At 39.3% G+C, this 18043-nt stretch overlaps 1 protein-coding gene across 1 annotated transcript in view; it reads left to right on the top strand.

Annotated features, from left to right (window-relative positions):
* The window catches only part of IGF2BP3 (insulin-like growth factor 2 mRNA binding protein 3), a gene marked incomplete at its 5' end in the record, with an annotated part of 118808 nt that overhangs the window by 66509 nt on the left and 34256 nt on the right, over positions 1–18043 (top strand). Inside the window, 4 exons of the mRNA XM_008940798.1 lie at positions 6321–6372; positions 6465–6528; positions 15313–15597; positions 17812–17946. Coding sequence (XP_008939046.1) covers positions 6321–6372; positions 6465–6528; positions 15313–15597; positions 17812–17946 — 536 coding nt within the window. The remainder of the gene's footprint in view (positions 1–6320; positions 6373–6464; positions 6529–15312; positions 15598–17811; positions 17947–18043) is intronic.

Here is an 18043-nt window from a genome sequence, read left to right as displayed (position 1 = left end):
AGTATTATCTGGAAACACAAACACATGTAGTATGTGGAGTTGGTTACAGTAGTTGCAGTCACAGTTGCATGTGATGCTCTCTACCTGAGACCTGTTTCCAGTTGCTTCGTATCTTACTTAATTTGAAACACCAAAGTTGAAATAGTCAATACTATTGCTTACTTTTTTTTTTTCATGTGAGCATTTCAGATGTTCCATAATAAGATCAAGGTAAATAGGGACCTAGTGTTTGCTCTTAGCCCTCTAGGGAGAGATGGTGGCTTGGGCTAGAGCTGCTGTCAACTGGCAAGTCCAGTGTATGTAGCGAAGATGACTTGTCTGTAAGAGTTGTGCCCCAGTTACTCACCACACACTTCCTTAATTTCGCAACAAGTAGAGGACTTTCAGGAAGATAAACCCCCTTTGGTTAGGGGAATAGAATGCCACCATGGCAGATTGAATTCTGCACCTTCTAGTCTCTGGTGTTGGGCAAACTGTTTAAGCAGAAGTTGCCATCAGTTGCTAACAGTGTGCCTTGTCTTCAGTTTGTCTCATGATGAGCCTCAGGTCTCACTTGCAGAAGTCCTGTGTTCTCCCTGCTACCAAAAGTGGCTTTGAAGCGGCGCTTTGAACATGCAGACGTGCTGAGCACTGTGGAAAATTAAGCCCTCAGTGTCCAAATTGGTCACTCAATTAGTAGTTCCTTTTGACAATTTTGGCTTTGTTCTCTGTGGTTCAGCTTTACATTCTTAAAACCCTGGTAATGCAACCTAAACAGAATTGTATTATAGCGTAAACTTATTAATAGTTTTGAACATTTGGATATAACTGTAAGTTCCCAGGAGAAGAATTCACTCCAGGGTTTGTATGGGATGTGGTAAATAAGCCAGAGTTATTGTTTTCAGGCACTGCCTTTCTGGTGTGTGCAAACAATGACTTCAGCAGCTTCCAGACTTATTTTTCTGATTCTTCCAGACTATGGTCATGGTTTCATGAGACAGTAAACTGGGTATTGGCGGGCCTACAAGATGAAAAACACCATCACCACATGCTGCAATGTACTGAGCCGTTGCAAAGTGGCTTTGCCTATTCACACGCCTTTGTGAGGAATAACTTTGTTCCAGCAGACCACGTGCTGGTTTGGGTACTCCATGTCCATTCTGCACTGCTTTTACAAGGGACCAACATGCTCTGACCTTCATTTTTGGTTAAAATGGATGAAGGTGACATGTGTGGGCTCTGGCTGGTGGCATTGGTCCAGATAGGCTGCCTAGGCTGGGAGGTGAGCTGGGCAACCTGGACTCAAGCTCATTCATCCACCATGACCTCCATGCAGGTGGCGCAGCGTTATCCAGTTACACCTTTCGAAAATGACTGGTTAGAATCATAGAATCCTTTAGGTTGGAAGAGGCCTTTAAGATCATCCAGTCCAACCATTGACCCAATAGGGCTCTAAAATCCCCTGCTAAAACAGATCAGAATGTGTCAGGGTTGGAAGGGACCACAAGGGTCACCCAGTTCCAACCCCTCTGCCATGAGCAGGGACACCTCACACTAGATCAGGCTGTCTAGAGCCTCATCCAGCCTGGCCTTAAAGACCCCCAGGGATGGGGCCTCAACCACCTCTCTGGTTCCTCAGGGATGTAGTAGGGGCAGCTTCATATTTAACTTTCCTTGTAAAGCTGTGCTTAGCTGGGCCCCTTCTTGGGGATGTGTATTTTGCTGATTAAGCCCAGTTGAAGGTACTTTGAAGAATGTTTTTTCCATCATTGTCTGTTGGCGGCTGGTGGGGCTGTGAGAGCAGTGGTGCCTCTGCTGAGGACCTGTTTCACACTTCAAAGTCACAAAATGCCCCCTCTGATTGCACTGTGCTGTAAATTTGACTAGTTGGGCTGTATTAATATAATTAATCAAAAATTGCAGGTTTTTTTTTTTTTTTTGGGGACTTAAATGTACCATCAGAATACTTGATACATGTAGATGGCATCAGTGGTTCAGCCAAGCTTGATTTCAGCATTGCTGTGCACCCCCACCCCTTCCTTTGCTTTCTTGGTTCCTTTGCTTTCTTTCACCCCACCTCTTCTTTTAAATAAAAAAGCCACTTGCACTAACAATTTTTTCTCTTTATCCACATTGTTGCCTGACTTTTTAATTATTATTTTTCTCCTCCTTTGTTGTTAAATCACCTGGGACACTCAAGGTCTTTGCAGTCGAAAATTTCCACATGGTCCTCTACTGAATGACCCTAATCTTCCTGTCTTCTTTTTTGCCTCTGCTATTTGTGATTTCAGTTCTTCTGTCTAATTTTAATACTCAGTCAACATGACAAGACTCATGGAAGCAAGGGTGTTGGTCTAATGGATTTGCTCTACACAAGCAGAGAGAATAACTTCAGGTTCTGCAGCATCACTGAAGTTCCCATTGCTAAGTGTGTATATGAGAGAAACAATATGGATAACTGTGCTTATGGACCAGATAGCTTGAGATTAATTTGCTTATGGCATAGGGCAGAAATCCTACAGCACTCTTAAGAAGAGGCATATGAAACAGTGTGTTCTGAAAACACTGAAAACAACTGCTCTGTTTTGTTCAAAGGTACTACTTCTAAACCTGTGAAATCTGCATGAGAACTGGGATATTTTAATGTGTGCTTCAAGCTCTTGGCTCTACTGAAGAGTAACATTTCCTTTTTTCTTTTTTCCCTGTAGAGCAGCCTTGGTTTGTGGGGCTTGGTGTAGGGTAATGCTGTTTATAATGAAGTCAGAATTGGCTGTTAGATTCTGATGAATGAAAGTCCACAGTATAAGACTGCAGCTTTTTGTGAGAGAGACATCTGTGCTATAACAAAAGTAGGAGACCAAATTTAGACAACTGGTAGAAGGAGAGCTCGAGAAAAGGAAAGACCTTTTTTTTTTTCTAGCTTAGATTAAATATTTGCACAAATAAACTTTTCTTTTCAGCTGCTCATCAGAATTGCTGCTGCACCACCAACTTGGCTTTGAATTTTGTTCTGATTGCCCAACAAGGCTGTACACGAAGAGTGTTATGGAAGAGTCGCTTAAACAAAACATGTTTGTTTTGCAGCAGAACTGCAGTCTTTGGGCTAGAGAGGAAAAGAAAAATAAAATTGGGGAGTGGGAAAAGGCAGTGTGAAGAGAAATATGAACAAATGAAGGATGTGACTAGAACCTGACTGTCACAGTAAATAGATGTGAAGCAAGAAACACATGCAGGAGTTGAGTTCTGTGTTGTGAAAGTGAGTTAGGATAGAGGATCTGGCTTTGGATACCGTTGCAATGACTTCTTCCAACTGGATCAGCTGATTCAGTTAAAAGTGTACTTATCCATGAATCTTGCTCCTCACACACGTACACCCCAGCTGCTGCTGGAAGTATTTTACTACAGCACTTTGAATATGATCTGGTTAAAAGGTTACCCCTGCAGTGCTGATCACACTTAAAACCTTACTGCATGAGACTGATGGTGATAAAAATACAAGTGTCTACTGAGAGGAGTGCAGCAGAGAGGCAAGTGTCTTTGACCCAAGAGGATTGTTTCTCATTTCAGTTTGAGAAAGCTTCAATTCTTTGAGGGAACTTATTGTAAATCTGTTTGGTAAAGCAACTCTTTTAAGAATATGCGAACTTAAATCACTTGGATTAAAGCCCAGATGGACACCGTCTCTGACTGAAATGGCTCAGAAATGGATTAAGGAGAGCAGTGCAAGTAGAGAAACTGGTGAAGAGGAGTGGGATGCTGAATGTACCATCCTGGGCTGTTGCTCAGCATTAACAGCAAAGGAGCCTTTTGGTTCTTAGGCTTCGTGGAGCAGATGCAAGGCTAGTGTGTTGAGGCTTTTGACAGCTGATCAGAAACATGTTGAAAGTAGTAGTTTTTAGAGAGAATGTAATATCTTTAAAAAGATGTGTGGCTTCAGCTTTAAACCATTTTTCTTGGCAAAGCTGGTGACTTTTATATGTGGGTCTTAATGTAAAGGTATGCTTAGTCCAGAATACAAATTTAATATGGAAACAATTTTTAAAATATCAAACAATTATTATTCAACGAAGTCTTGTCCTTCTGGCATTACAAGATGGTGCTTTTCCTGTATAATTTGAAGTGATACTGCTTTGGGGCAGAGTGGACATGAACTGATGGTTTGCACAGTTCTAATATGATAACAATTTGTCTTAACTGACTGAATACGTTAGCTCACGTTGTAGCATGGTCTACCGTGTGATACAGCATGGATCTTGACATACCGTAAGGACAAAGATTGCTTTATTAGCCTAATTAACTCTTCAGTATCAAATATCTCAGAATGGATCTCTAAGCAAGGGACTAGCTTTGCACTAGTTGTTGTAAAACCCTGACCCTATCTGAGCTTCTGTTCAGCCCCTGATTTCAGTGGAGGCACAGTTGCCACTTCAGACATCTACTGAAGAAGGTTTACCTCTGATTGCATATGGTGATGCCTGGCTTATGTGGAAGTACAGCTGCAGAACTTCAAGACCTCGCAACTCCCATTTGTCTGTGCCAATGTCTCTGTTTTCTTAAGGTTCTTCCACAGACTTTTAAATTAACTTAGTCCCCTGGAGCATCTCTACTTCAGTAATACTTAGTGAATTTCAGAGCAAACTTTTCCTCGGTTTGAAATTGTCAGATCTGAGGAGTGGCAGGAAAAATACTTTTTAGGGATTTGAAAAGGCAAACTCAGACTAGGCTAATCTCTGCTTCTAGGGGGAGAGGGCAATTAACAATGTGTCTATGAAAACAGAACAGTTGCCAAGAAAACTTACTAGATCCTATAAAAGAAGGATGGGTAAATTCTAGAGTTAGAAATAGTAATGCATTTCTCAAACTTGGTGAGCAGTGCATTGCCTTCTAAATACCTGATTTGAAATATTACCTTTGACGTGTCCACATGCAATTTCACTTTTAGTAAGTGATAAAGATTGGAAATTCTATACTCAACGGAAGTTCTCATTAAGTTTGGATGTATAAACTGCAGTTTATCTTAATGTCTCTTATACTGTAGTAAAAGTATGTGGCACATTAATAAATTATAATTTTGAGTTCTTAATCTCATGAGGGCGTAGACTGAATTTTACATTTTTAGGGACAGAGGTTTTGTGCACACTTTGTTGCTGGTAATAGCAAGTGGAAGCGTACTGCAGCAAGAAGCTGCACAAATGCGTTTTTATGACTACTGTTCTTCTTCTCTCCTTTTCTTCCTTGTTTCCTTCCTTTCCCAAAAGGGTTTCCTCCCTTTCATACTGACATTTGGCCTTAAGAGACTAACCATAGAATGGCACTTCAGTCACAGAAGAGATTGCAAGTGTACTTTTTCACTTCTTGCTATAAAGTGTGAATTTTTTCCAGCATCATTTTAATTCTTGTGACAAAATATTAGATGCAATAAAACTACAATGATGTACTTATGTCCTATGGTAGTTACAGCCACAGTCACCATTTTCTGCAGTGTTGTTTCTCACCAGGAAGAAAATAAAGTATATACCATTTGAATTTTAGAAGCAATATAACTGTGGGGATTTTAATGGTTTTTTACTGGAATATTTTAACACCTTGATTTTCCTTAAAGTCTCATTGTTCCTTGCCCTTTCTTTATTCTCTGACTAGAATAAAGCAAATTACGCCAAATAAACCCACTTTATTCAGATTTCTTTTGCCCCTTGTCATATGTTTTTACCTGTTCCTCCCTAGCTTTCTACCAAGTGACAAATTAATTGTGACTTTCAAATAATTGTGAAGATACTGTTGTGAGTGGTTCCTCTGGAATGGGTCTTTGGAAAAACTGCCAAAGTAATTGTGGAACAGCTTTTGATGTCCTGGTTATTGTGGTTAACTTCTGTATGTAGACAAGCTCCCACTAAGTGAAAGAATAAAATTTTTATGTATGACCTCTGTGTATTTGGAGGGGGAAAATAAACAGTGCCAAAGCTATGTATATTTGCTTGGGATGCATGGAAAACATTTACTCCAGATTTGCTCTTCTCTAATTCTTCCTGCTTCTGCTTTAGCCTACTCTGAGAACAGGTGACTTTAAGGTTTATTTTCAGAGTTCAGGACTTACTTGGAGTTATGTTCTCTATTTTCACATTCACAAGGTTTTAAACACAGATTTTTTTTCTGATGTGAGAAAGAAAATAAGCAGTATGTGCATGTTCTTCTTAAAATAGTTAACCTTTCTTTTTAGAACAGATGTCTTTAATGCTTTATGTTCTGATAAAATAGTTACAAATTTCAGTGTTTTTAATGGCTTTTTTTTTGTTAACCTGCTTTGAAATTGAAATCTTTAATTTCTTTTATCTCTTGATTAGGTGCTGGATAGTTTGTTAGCTCAGTATGGAACAGTGGAAAACTGTGAGCAAGGTACAGCTTTACTCTCAAATTGCTTTAAAACGTGTAGTGGGAAGTGAGTGCAAGCTGAACTTAACCTCTTTTCATTGCATTTTCCTGTCTAGTGAACACTGACACGGAGACTGCAGTTGTAAATGTAACGTATGGCAATAAGGACCAGGCTAGACAGTAAGTATCTTATTTACTTGTTACTGTCACCTAATGTGCATTTTGGAATTCATGTTGTTGTGGTTTTTATATGCAGCTTCGTTTTGGATTTATCGATAAAATGATTGTGTAACCAGTGACTTTTTCTTAAGTCTCTCGGTCTTCTAATTGCTAAGACTTGTTTTGCTTTACCTTAACTTGCTAGTTTTTATAACCAAGTTTTTCTGCACTTCAACTAAAAAAAAATTAATGATTGTAAGGATTGAAAATCTGGGTAAAATTATTTGACTGGGGAGGGCAGAAAGTTGGTGATTTGCCAGTGACAGAGGACAGGAGTTATTGCTTAACGATTTTTAGCCATGCTTTAAAAAAAACTGTGATGCCCTTTTACAGTGTTGGTTGCTCTGTCTTCTGGTGAGCAGCTGCATTCTTCTGTGTTTTTTTTTTTTTTTTTTTTTTTTTTTTTTTTTTTTTGTTTTTTTTTTTTTTTTTTTTTTTTTTTTTTTTTTTTTTTTTTTTTTTTTTTTTTTTTTGTTTTTTTTTTTTTGTTTGTTTGTTTTTTGTTTTTTTTTGTTTTTCTGTTATTTTCCTATGATTTTCCTTTAAATTATTTTTTTTAAATAAAAAACTTAACGCTGCTTCCAAACACACAAAAGGTGGAAATCTGAATATCTAAAATTTATTTCCCTTTTTGAACTGTAGGCCACGTACTTCATGCTTGCTTGTATCTTCAATTGGTAACTTTAAATTTAGGTACTAAAAATTAAAAAATCAATACTTTACTTTCCTATTCAATAGTTATCTATCCTTCTCATTTAAACAACCATATTATATATTATGCTGTAGGTGTAATTTTGCTTTCCCACCACAGTTAGAAAAATTACTTGTGTTCCTTAACTTTTAATCTAGTGACATAATCATGGTTTTTCTCCTGTTCCTAACCATAGCAGGTTAAACAAAACCAAACCCATGGAACAGCCTACAATGATCTTTTCATTTTAACTTTGAAATTTCTGCCACCTTGTGGCTAACTGTAACTAATCAGCAGTTAAGATGTGGCGTATGCTTATGGTATGCATTAATTCAAAATTAGAAATGAAATAATATTTGTACATATAATTAAGTAATTATGACTTCTGTGTAACTTGAATACAACACATGTATTTAATCTTTCAAAGCGTTAGGTTCCTTGTTAGTGTATTCTAAACAAATGTGATGGGAAACTTGTGTCAGTGGTGTCTCTTGTGTACACTGGAGCTCAAGGACACAGTGTTTTACTTGAACTCACTGTTTACCTTTTATCAAAATCAGAATTGTTCAGAAAGTCCTTCAGGTTCCTTTGTTGGTTTTAATTCTGTTGCACAGCAATTAAAAAAAATGCTCAATTTCTAATTCTGAAGAAACTTACAGTGCAATCTTAAAAATTAATGCTACATGTACCAGTTCAGTCTCTAAAAATGCAGAGAAAGAAGTACCTAATGTACCATGGAAAGAAGTTTACACAAATTTTTGAACTATCTGTTGTGTGGGTTCCTGGACTTGTGCATTCCCTTCTGAAGCTGAAAACAACATGCAGTTTTTCCCTCATCAAACTGCACGTGCTAAATTATAAGGTTAAACCTGAGGAAATGCTGACATAAGCCAAGACTGTTAAGAAGCTTCTGAGATAAAAATTTGTTTTGCATGAGAAATCATGTGACAACTACTGAAAACAGCTTGAGTCTGAAGTGGGTGAATTAGCATCCAGCATGAATGTTGGAGGTGGACCTGCAGCGATATAGGTTGAACGATGACACAGTTTGATTGTCAGCCTTGATTTACTTTTGTGAGTATTTTGATGTGGACACAGTTTTCTGAGGGAACGAGTCAGTCTTTCTGTACAAAAAATTTAGCTTAGATGGGGTTCAGGGTGCAACCTTGCAACCATTTAGAAACCCTTAACAGAGGTAGTGGCTGGATGGAGACTTTCTTAGGAAAAAACATTGAGGGACTGCAATAAAGAATCACTACAGGCCTATGGATTTGTGGCTTTTCTGTAATGACTATGACAGTGTTTCAGTTGAATGGTTTTCCCAGACATGACCTAGCTTTGATTCTTGGAACTGGCTGTGGTGAGCTGCAATGGCTGTGGTGGGGGAGTGGTATATGAGTGCTGATAGCTGATAAAAGGCAGTGTGGGTCAGCCTGTGCAGCACAAGTAGTAACAAAAACTGACTTTATCAAAAGCTCTCTAGAGTTGTTGAGAATCAGCAGCTGATAACAAGCTTTGTGTTTTGAAATTGAGCTGTTTAGGGTAAATGAAGCTCTTAGCCAGACTTTTGGAGCAAACATTGTGACATGAAGCTTTCTATACAGTGGCTTCCCAGTTCTAATTGTCTTTTCTGCACTTTTTGCACCACATACTAATCTTGCAGGTAGTAGTGCTCGCTGACAAAACATGCAAAGTTGGCTACATTTCAATGGGATAGACTGTATGGCATTGCTGTTGGAGTGCATAGCAACAATGCTGTGTGGTGAAGGTGCTGTAAGACAATCTGGAGATATTTTTGATAAGCAGTTCTAAACAAGTGTGGTATGCATTACTTGAAGGGATAGTACTTTTGTTCAAAACTTTTGGTTCCACCCAGCTGGGAAACCGATCTTTCTTCTGTCTTGCAAATCTGAGAAGAATGCTGCCATCCTTTTGAGAAACAAGTCTTGGACTGGGCACAGACCACCAAAAACCTGACATGTACACAGTTATTAACTTCTAGTTGGAGCAGAGGTCTTTGACATTGAACTGTCATAGTGATGCCTCTCTTTCCTAGTTGGACAAACGTGAGGCTGTCTTGGCAGAAAAAGCAGAATGGTGTTCCTTTTCTTTGTGGCCAGAGCAGAGAAGTCAAATTGGCAGATCAGATACTTGTGGGAAAGCTGGTGAGTTTGTGGACAAGTGTACAGCAAGCCCAGAGCCATGGATGGGCCTGGGAAAACCACCCTTCACTCTGTGGGACTGTGGGTAGTGAGAAGGCTGAGACTGCCATGGCATCTCTGGGTCCTCAGCCTTCTCTGCCTTTCGTGTAGGCGCTTGGGAGAAGGAGGGAGTTGTTCCATTTTGGAAACAGCCCCTGTTGCCATCCTTTGCTGATACTGGAAAGGGCCTTACAAGACATGTGCCCACTGCTATGGCACATGCAGTTACTGAACGTTGTGGTGGGTTATGGAATATTTGGAAGAGAGCAGTTTAGAGGATGAGTGGCAGAGTCTGAAGCCTGTGGTTCAGTTGGAACAACCCAACCAGCAGCACATAGGTACCAAGGCAGATGTGGACTCCCTTGCTAATGCGCACCTCCTCTTCTACTGATGTTGATCCCTGACTGCAACCAGCAGGATGTGCTGACAGTGTCTTTGTGACACGCTGCCACCTAAATTATGACTACCTTCTTCAAAAGCTACCTCACCTCCTCTTTCTCTCTCCAGAATGTTCCAGTGCATCAGTGTCTAGAGCACACTAGAGGATTTAGCTCTACCCAGGATTTTGGAAGGGGAAATTTTATTAAAATCTGGCCACACATATGAAGTGCTGTATATTGTTTTAACATGGGGCTAGGTGTTTATTTTTCATCATATTTTTTACGACAGGAATGAGGTATGTGTGTTGGTTTTGTCTCATAAGTGATAGTGTATTTTTAAATGTGGGCTGCAATGTGAGGAGCTCAGGATCTGCATCTTTGCAGATGTAAGTAGGTATATTACTTTTAGTGTTCAGACAACAGTGTTCACTTTTTAATTAGAATACTTGCAAAAACCCTTTTTTTTTTTTTCCCTTCCAGTCAAGCACAAAGCTCTGTGTGTATGCACATAACATTTATCCTTGATTAATGAATAGGAGTTCACATAACTAATACTTTTACATGCCATCGTGGGTCAGGGCTAATGTTGCCATAGGAATGATAATACTGAAAATTCAGTTGTGTATGATTATAAGCTTTGATTTTTTTGCTTTGTTTTTATTTTCAGAAATTCTAATTGAAACAATATTTTTATTTAACCCAAAAAAACCCCATCGTTATGCCAAAGAAAAATTATGACATATATCTGTCGTCTTAGTATGCAAAAGTGTCTGTTCAGGGAGGAAAAAAGAAAGGTGGTGTACATACAAGCTGTATGTGGCTGTGAAATATGTTCTCCATCTAGTGCTTAGTGTCATCGCACTATCAATGAGTGAATGATTTCCAGAACAAGACTCGGTGCTTTTACTGTATTCATTTATCTAGGATGTTTAACCTCCACTAGCATCAGAATGGAGAAGGCTGTACAAATATCCTCTCTCATGGAGCTCATGAGAGGACAGCAGCGAGATGTCATTTTGAGGCAAAAAAACTCAGATGACTAGTTTATGAAATATTTGTTTAAAGGTTTCAGTTTTGTCTAGGGATTCTCTTCTGAGCAAGAGTCACATGAGCATAAGCCAGGCAGCTACACATCTTAACAGAACATCGGCAGTAGTCTCTGCAGTCTCTTGATGAGTTGGTTTTATAAAAAAAAAAAAAATAAATTCTGAACTACACTGGATTCCTGTGTGCCAGCTCTTAGTGGTATATGGAATGGAAATGTTTTGAATTTTCAATAAATATTGTTTTTTTTAAAGAAGATTTGGTAGAGAAGGACACCTTTTAATGAGGAAGCTTACTGATTTTTGTCCCTCTTTGTCCTCATTAATTGACTCTACGATTTTTAGCCCTTACAAAAAGTGGCTTGTGGATTGTTTCAGTTGGGACCAGCAGCGCCCTTGGCCAGAGGTAGCCTGCGTGGCCTCAGTTAACTTGTGGTTGTGGAAGATCCTCAGCTCTGTTTGGGAAGGCAGAGGTCTTTGCAGAAAGGTGTTGCTGCCATTTGGACTTGAGGTTCCGAGCTGGTCAGTCAGTGCGAGTATATGCTTTGGAAAGGAGCGGGATTTAACTTGTTCGGTGGACTGCAACAGTGATGGTGGCCTTGGCTGAAACGGGTGCCACTAGTGCTGTGAAAAGCCAGTCACTTACTTTCCTCTGAAGCTCAGATTTTCCCAAGGAGCAGAGATGACTCTTCTGATAGCAGGTGCTGTCCTAGATGCTGTGATACAAGAATTTTGTGTAAATCTAGAAGAGAGTTCAAAATCACTCATTTCTCTCCTTGGTTTCTTTTTCCTTCCTTCCCCCCACCCCCCTTTTTTTTTTTTTCCTTTTTTCCCTTCTCTTCTGAAGCAGTACCTACATGCTTCTAAAATTTTGTGCTTGTTATGACACTGAAGAACTGAGCCACCACCTTGCCACCACCTTACCAGCAGCCCTATGTTTCGTACTACAAAATTGATAAAAATGAGTTTAGAACAGTTAAAAGTATGGTGATGCATCTTTATTTAAAAAGTAGTAAAATCTGTCAAGTGTTAGAATGTGAAGGCTAAGCTAAACAGCCAAAGTGACCTTTCAAAAGCTTTTTCTTTTGTAAGAAAAGCACCAGAACTGTGTATTTGCTGCATTACTGAAAATTAGTTATCTTGGCATTCCCCCGTGTGTGCCCGAGTCAGTGCAGAATGTGAAACCACCTAACTAGGAAACATCAGTTTCATGAAAGGCTTGGGAGACCAGTGTTTAATTACCAACTCCTCTGACTTCTCATCACTTGAACAAGTCAAATTATAAAACAAGTCAGTCTATAAAAGAAGTCTGACTCAGAAGGTGAATTAGTTATTTGGACATTTCCTCTGAGTATCTAGGCTCATTTAAATAAGTGATACTACTGTACTACCTCTAGTATACTAGAGAATCTAGTATGCAGTACTACAGATACTGTAGTATCTCTAGTATTAACTAGAAAAGAACTTTTAAGCAGGTTTGCTTTCAAATGCTTGCTCAAAACAAACCCATCCAATATTTTTTTTCTTGTGTTGTTTTTCCATGTTGTCATATGGCTTTGGTGGCCAGGGTTTGTTCACTGCTGACATAATGATTTTCCACAGTGGCAGATGAGTGTGTCTCAGTTTTCATTGAATTTAAGGTACTTATATAGAACCACTTAGCAGTTTATAATTTGTTGTTAAGTAGAAAAATACCAGCCTTCTTTCCAGAAAAATTATAGCATACGCATATATTCCAGTTGTTGCTGTATAACGTTTCTCATGAAAGCATGATAGGCACGTAGCTGGGCTGCAAACAAAAAGCCCAGTCTTTTCATCCCTTCCCACTTCTAAGGAAGAGTGAGAAGTCTCGTGCACTGATCTAAGGTAAGGTTTGGGACTGGTGCTAGGATACTGGTCTAAGATGTTTTAAAGCCAGAGGAGATGGAAGCGTTCTGGGAAAGAAGCAATGTCTGGACTTGTCAAATGAATGTGTAAGGAAGTTGGGCTAGATGTCAATACGGAACTTACCAGCATGTTCACAGAATTGTTGTTGCTCACCTCCAACATGTTGAGCTTTGATTCCAAAGGAAACAGGGCTTGTGCAATCACACTGTTTGGCAGTGCCATTTGCCTCCATGGTAGCAATTTGGCTTTTTGGCTGATTTTGGTAAAACTCAACCCAGAAATTGTGATCGTATTTGCAAGAAATACATGATAAACGACGTACGTGATTGTATTTGCAACAAACAAAACTTGGCATGTTTGGGTTGCATAAAAAGGAAGGACTCCATTCCCTTTTCTCAGATAGAATCCCTATGGAGACCAACTTCAGCAAAATGATCTTTCGTGCACTGGAAATCCATGCAGAAACTAAAACTTGAAAGACAAATCCATAAGAACAAAAGTTTCACTGGTTTGGCTGTTCACTGCCCTTACTGTTTTGTAAACATGGTTTCTGTGTAATAAAATGCTCTTCAAAGTCCACAGAGTAAAAGGTAAGGAATGTAAGCTTTGAAATAGCCTCAGCAAATTTTAGTCTAGCTCTCTTTCGCCATATGTTGTAAGATTTTTCTGTTTAGGGAGCAATTACACTCCTGCCCTGCTCCCAAAGGACCTGTGTGTCGTTTGGTGAACAGAAGTATTTAATGAGCAGTGATCAGTTATTCAATATTTTGTTTTCCTTGTTGTTCATTGGTGTTGCCTTGGGCCTTATTTATTATCAGCCCTTATAAAACTGCTTTAAAGACACAAATTACTGGTTTTCTCGTAAGCCCTTTGCTGTCTGACTGGAGTATTTTGAGGATGCTGGTTCAACCTCTAGGCGATCGGGGTGTGTTATCCTTGGTACCCATGCACCACATCTTTGCTGCAAAGCTGCTGCTTGGCTTGAACAGCTGCTTGAGATCCAGGCTGTCAAATGGGACACCCATGAGACAAATGGTCCTTTGCACTGGCTACTCTTGAAAATTTAGGTGATTGGCTAGCATCATCCTTTGTCTCTGCAGTAGAGACAGAAGTGTTGCTCAGGGTAGCATTTGGTAAATTTACAGTAACCACTCACAGATATGAGTGAATGGAGGGACTGGGTGAAGTTTCTGCATTTCAGGGGCCTTGCTACAGAGCGTACCATTATTAGGTCTCTCTAATGAAAATGCTGGTGTATTCTCTACTATGAGATGGAAACTCCTCCCTCTCACTACTGCTTTTAATGTAAATTTTGTCTTTCAACAAAGTCTATCAGTAATCTTTAGTCCAAGATTACGCCTGGCATTTATAGACTACTTCATATCAATGTATGTTTCAGTGATATCAGTATATCACTGATAATATGAATAATATGCCTTCTTTAGTGAAACTTGAAATGTCTTTCTTGAGCAGACGTTAATTTGATAGAACTAGCTCACCAGTGTGTTGTGTGGAGTTTAGTTAGTCCTACTGTTCCCTGAATCTTTAGTTGTATTGACTCTGCTCTGTGAGTGGAAGATTCTTACACTCTGGAAATCTGGTATTTTGAAGTTTATAGTTGTGCTCCCTCTGTGAAGAGGAGACAACCAGCAGGTCAGGTTGTCTTGCAAACTTGGCCCCACCTTAGCCAGAAAGAGGGGCTGGGCAGAGGGAGACTTGAGCAACTAGGAGGTTATTCAATGTTGTTCAGTGTGGTGTGAGCGATATATATCTGTGATATATAACAAAGGGCTCTGCTTTGTCTAAAAGCACAAGAGAACTTTAAACAGTGTTTCAAATGCCTTCTAACATCTTTGCATCTATGGAGATTTTAACAGGCATGTTGGCTTGAATTTTCTGGTTAACTTTTAAAGCTGCTTACAACATAACTAGTTTGCTAGTTGCAAGGGGCTGTTGTAGCCTGCTAAGTTTTATTTCAAATGTCATTGACTGGCTTTGAAAGCTTTCTTTCCTGCTACAAATGAACCAGGAGCTGCCTTCCATAATAATTTATTTATTTATTTTCCTCTCCTGTCATGGCTATGTCAGTTATTGCAAAAGCTCCAGCCAAATAGCTGTGCTGGCAAAAACCCTAACGAAGATGCTGTGATAGCAGCTAAAAAGTTTTCCCTCTGGTGCAGCTTTAATTCTATTTGGGAAACTGATTTAAATTAAATCAGGCAAAAGAATGCTTTTGAGTGTATAAGCTTTGTCTCCTGTGAGGTTTTGCTGATAGGATTGCACCAGCAAAATGTTTAAAGTGCATGGAAAGCCAGAACAAGCAAGAACTAACCTGTAGTCCTTAATATGTGACTTAAAGAAAAAGTTGTGTAATCAACATCTTGACTGAAGAATTTTGAACGTAACTTTACATTTTAGAATCATTTCATTGTGTTGTCATGCAATTCAGAAAGTCTATATCTGAATGACTTGTCTCTTTATAAGGCCCTGCATATGATCATGGTTTTGTTCTCTCTTCTCTCCTTCACTTTGCAAATAAATAGAGCAATAGAAAAACTGAATGGGTTTCAGCTTGAAAACTATTCCTTGAAAGTTGCATACATCCCTGATGAAATGGCAGCCCAGCAACCTCCGCAGCAACATCCCCAGGGAAGACGTGGATTTGGACAGAGGGGTCCCCCAAGGCAAGGGTCACCCGGCGCAACCACAAGGCAGAAGCCGCAGTCAGACGTTCCTTTACGGATGCTGGTTCCCACACAGTTTGTAGGAGCCATTATTGGGAAAGAAGGAGCGACAATCAGAAACATTACAAAGCAGACACAGTCCAAGTAAGTTCCTTTACAGAGCTGTAATTGTAAGCTTTAATATTGTGTCCTCATCCCCCATGTAAAGGGGAACTCGTAAAATTTCATAACTAACCTGTGTGGTCAGAAACCAATTGAAGATAACAGTGAATAGGAAATCTTTTGCAAGATTTACTTAAGAGATGGATTCTGTCTTTGACACATGTTCAAATCTAGCTGACTTGTTTCTCTGTTTTTAGGAAGAAAAAAAAAAAAAGAATTTACACAGTGCTAGTAGGATGGTTCTTGATGCCTCAGCACTTGCTTACAGGACTAGATAAGGTTCTGGCACAAAAATGAAACTGAAAGAGCTGCAATATTTTGGTGTGTGGGACATAGAGGTACCATGGTGACATATTGAATCAGGACACACATCTAAGTCTTTAAGTGTTCATTCTAGATTTAGTTTAATTTAGTGAATTCTTAGATTTTTTTTTTTTTTCAGTTCAAGGGGGTTGGGGGTGTGTGCGTGTGGTGATATTAAAAATAACCTTCCTATCTCCCCTCACTACTCCTTACACTTCACCCCATCTATTTCTGGTGAATGCATTTGTTGCTATCAAGTTAGAGCACACCAAAACGTGAAATGTACGTGAGGCAAAAAGCAAGCTACTAAGTGACCTAAGAAGCTTAAAGCACCAGTGTCTAGAGATGCTGGAGGAGGTTGTTTTCAGTGCATGTTAAATCCTTACCCACAAGAAAGAGCTCAGGGCAGATGTAGAGGGAGGCAGGGATTGTATTCAAAGAATTCTTCCAAGGTACCCCTAAGAGTGGAGATTGAAAGACGCTGCCTCCAGCAGCACACTGCTATGAGCCCAGCTCTGTAGTTAGAGGAGACAGGACCTGGAAATGAGCTGTGTGTAAGAGCTATGAGGGTGGGTGACTTCAGTTTTGAGAGCAGTTAATGAGGATAAGGTCTCCTTCTCTAATTATACTTGTCCCTGCCCTCCCCTTCTGCTCTCCACCACCTCTCCAACAACAACCATGAGACTCCCCCTCCCCTCCAGACCTGGGATTACCATGATGCTTCTTCAGCCTCTCATTAGTATGTTGGAACCCAGAAGACTGCTGTTTAACCACACAGGTTTTAAGAGATTTATGGTGTCCTGACAAAACTTGGTTGTAGTTTGCTTAAGGGTAACCAGTTTTTCAGGTGATATCTAAACCTTCTAATTCTTGGACTAAAAAAAGCCTGGAAGATTGGCATAAAGAAAGCTTTTATGTCTTAAAAGCAGAAATAATCAAAGTTACTAACTTCACAGATACGTGACTTCAGGAATGATGTTTTCATTGGTTTGGGGATAAAAAAATAAATGTAATCTAGTGCTGTTTTTTTTTTTTTCCCAGTTGCACCAACGATTGCCATGGGCTTCTTAGAAAATGCTACGTTGTGAAATAAAATCAATTTCAGTATCCAAAAGAACTGGAAAAATGAAGGGGTTTACTGAAAAGCTGCATGGTTGTTTAAGTTTGGAAACAGCCTGCAGTTATTGGCAGAGGACAAATAATATCCAAGACATTGTCTTGATGCGGGTCATAACTAGTTTTTGTTAATTTCCTCGAGCTACATAAACCATGGTGTAGACTAAGGCTAGTAGTTTTGAGTGGTAGAGAGTGGAGGCAGCGGAAAGGTAATATCAGGACAAATTTTAGGCTTAAAAAGCATAGGGTAGTAATCTTGAGGATGAGAGCAAGTACTGAGACACTACTTGCTAGCAGAGAAATGTTAGGAAAGTCTGCTGCTGAGGTCATTAAAAGACGACGAGATGGGACAAAGCCTGACTGTACTGTAGCTATACAGTCACTCTTAATGGGGTGGCAGGCTTGGTAATAGTATTGGGAAAGCTTGATTAAATGTTGTCTTCAGTGGTTTACCACAGATTGTCTATCTAACAACTCCCCTGAATATGTGGATGGGACTTTAATGAGGAAAGAAGATCCCAGTGTCCACAAAGATGGGGTTTAGTTGGTAATATTGGGATAGGAGAAGCTCTTTAAAACACTTACCAAAAAAAAAACCAAAAAAGAAAAAAAAAATCACTATTTAGGAGATGTTTAAGTAGTTGTATATTTTGCAAAATTAAACAACTTAAATGTAGTGAGTGTTAGCTCAAAATAAATCAGTTTTATGGGAGTTGGAAATATGTAAGGCTTACCGTACAGTATGTGGTTACAGCTAGTGTTTGTCTTTCTTTCAAGAATTGATATTCATCGTAAAGAGAATGCAGGTGCTGCTGAGAAACCAATTACCATCCACTCAACTCCTGAAGGCTGCTCAACGGCTTGTAAAATTATTATGGAGATCATGCAAAAGGAAGCTCAAGATACTAAATTGTGAGTAAAAGGTGTTTCATGATGGAAGCATTAAAAATTCTAAATTCTTGTTGACTCCATTTGAATACCTAATCTTTATAAACTGCTAAGTGAATCT

The sequence above is a fragment of the Merops nubicus genome, unplaced genomic scaffold, assembly GCF_000691845.1.
Source record: "Merops nubicus isolate BGI_N331 unplaced genomic scaffold, ASM69184v1 scaffold5595, whole genome shotgun sequence".
Taxonomy (NCBI): domain Eukaryota; kingdom Metazoa; phylum Chordata; class Aves; order Coraciiformes; family Meropidae; genus Merops; species Merops nubicus.
Note: the sequence above shows the minus strand (reverse complement) of the source record. Positions and strands in the feature narration are given on the sequence as shown.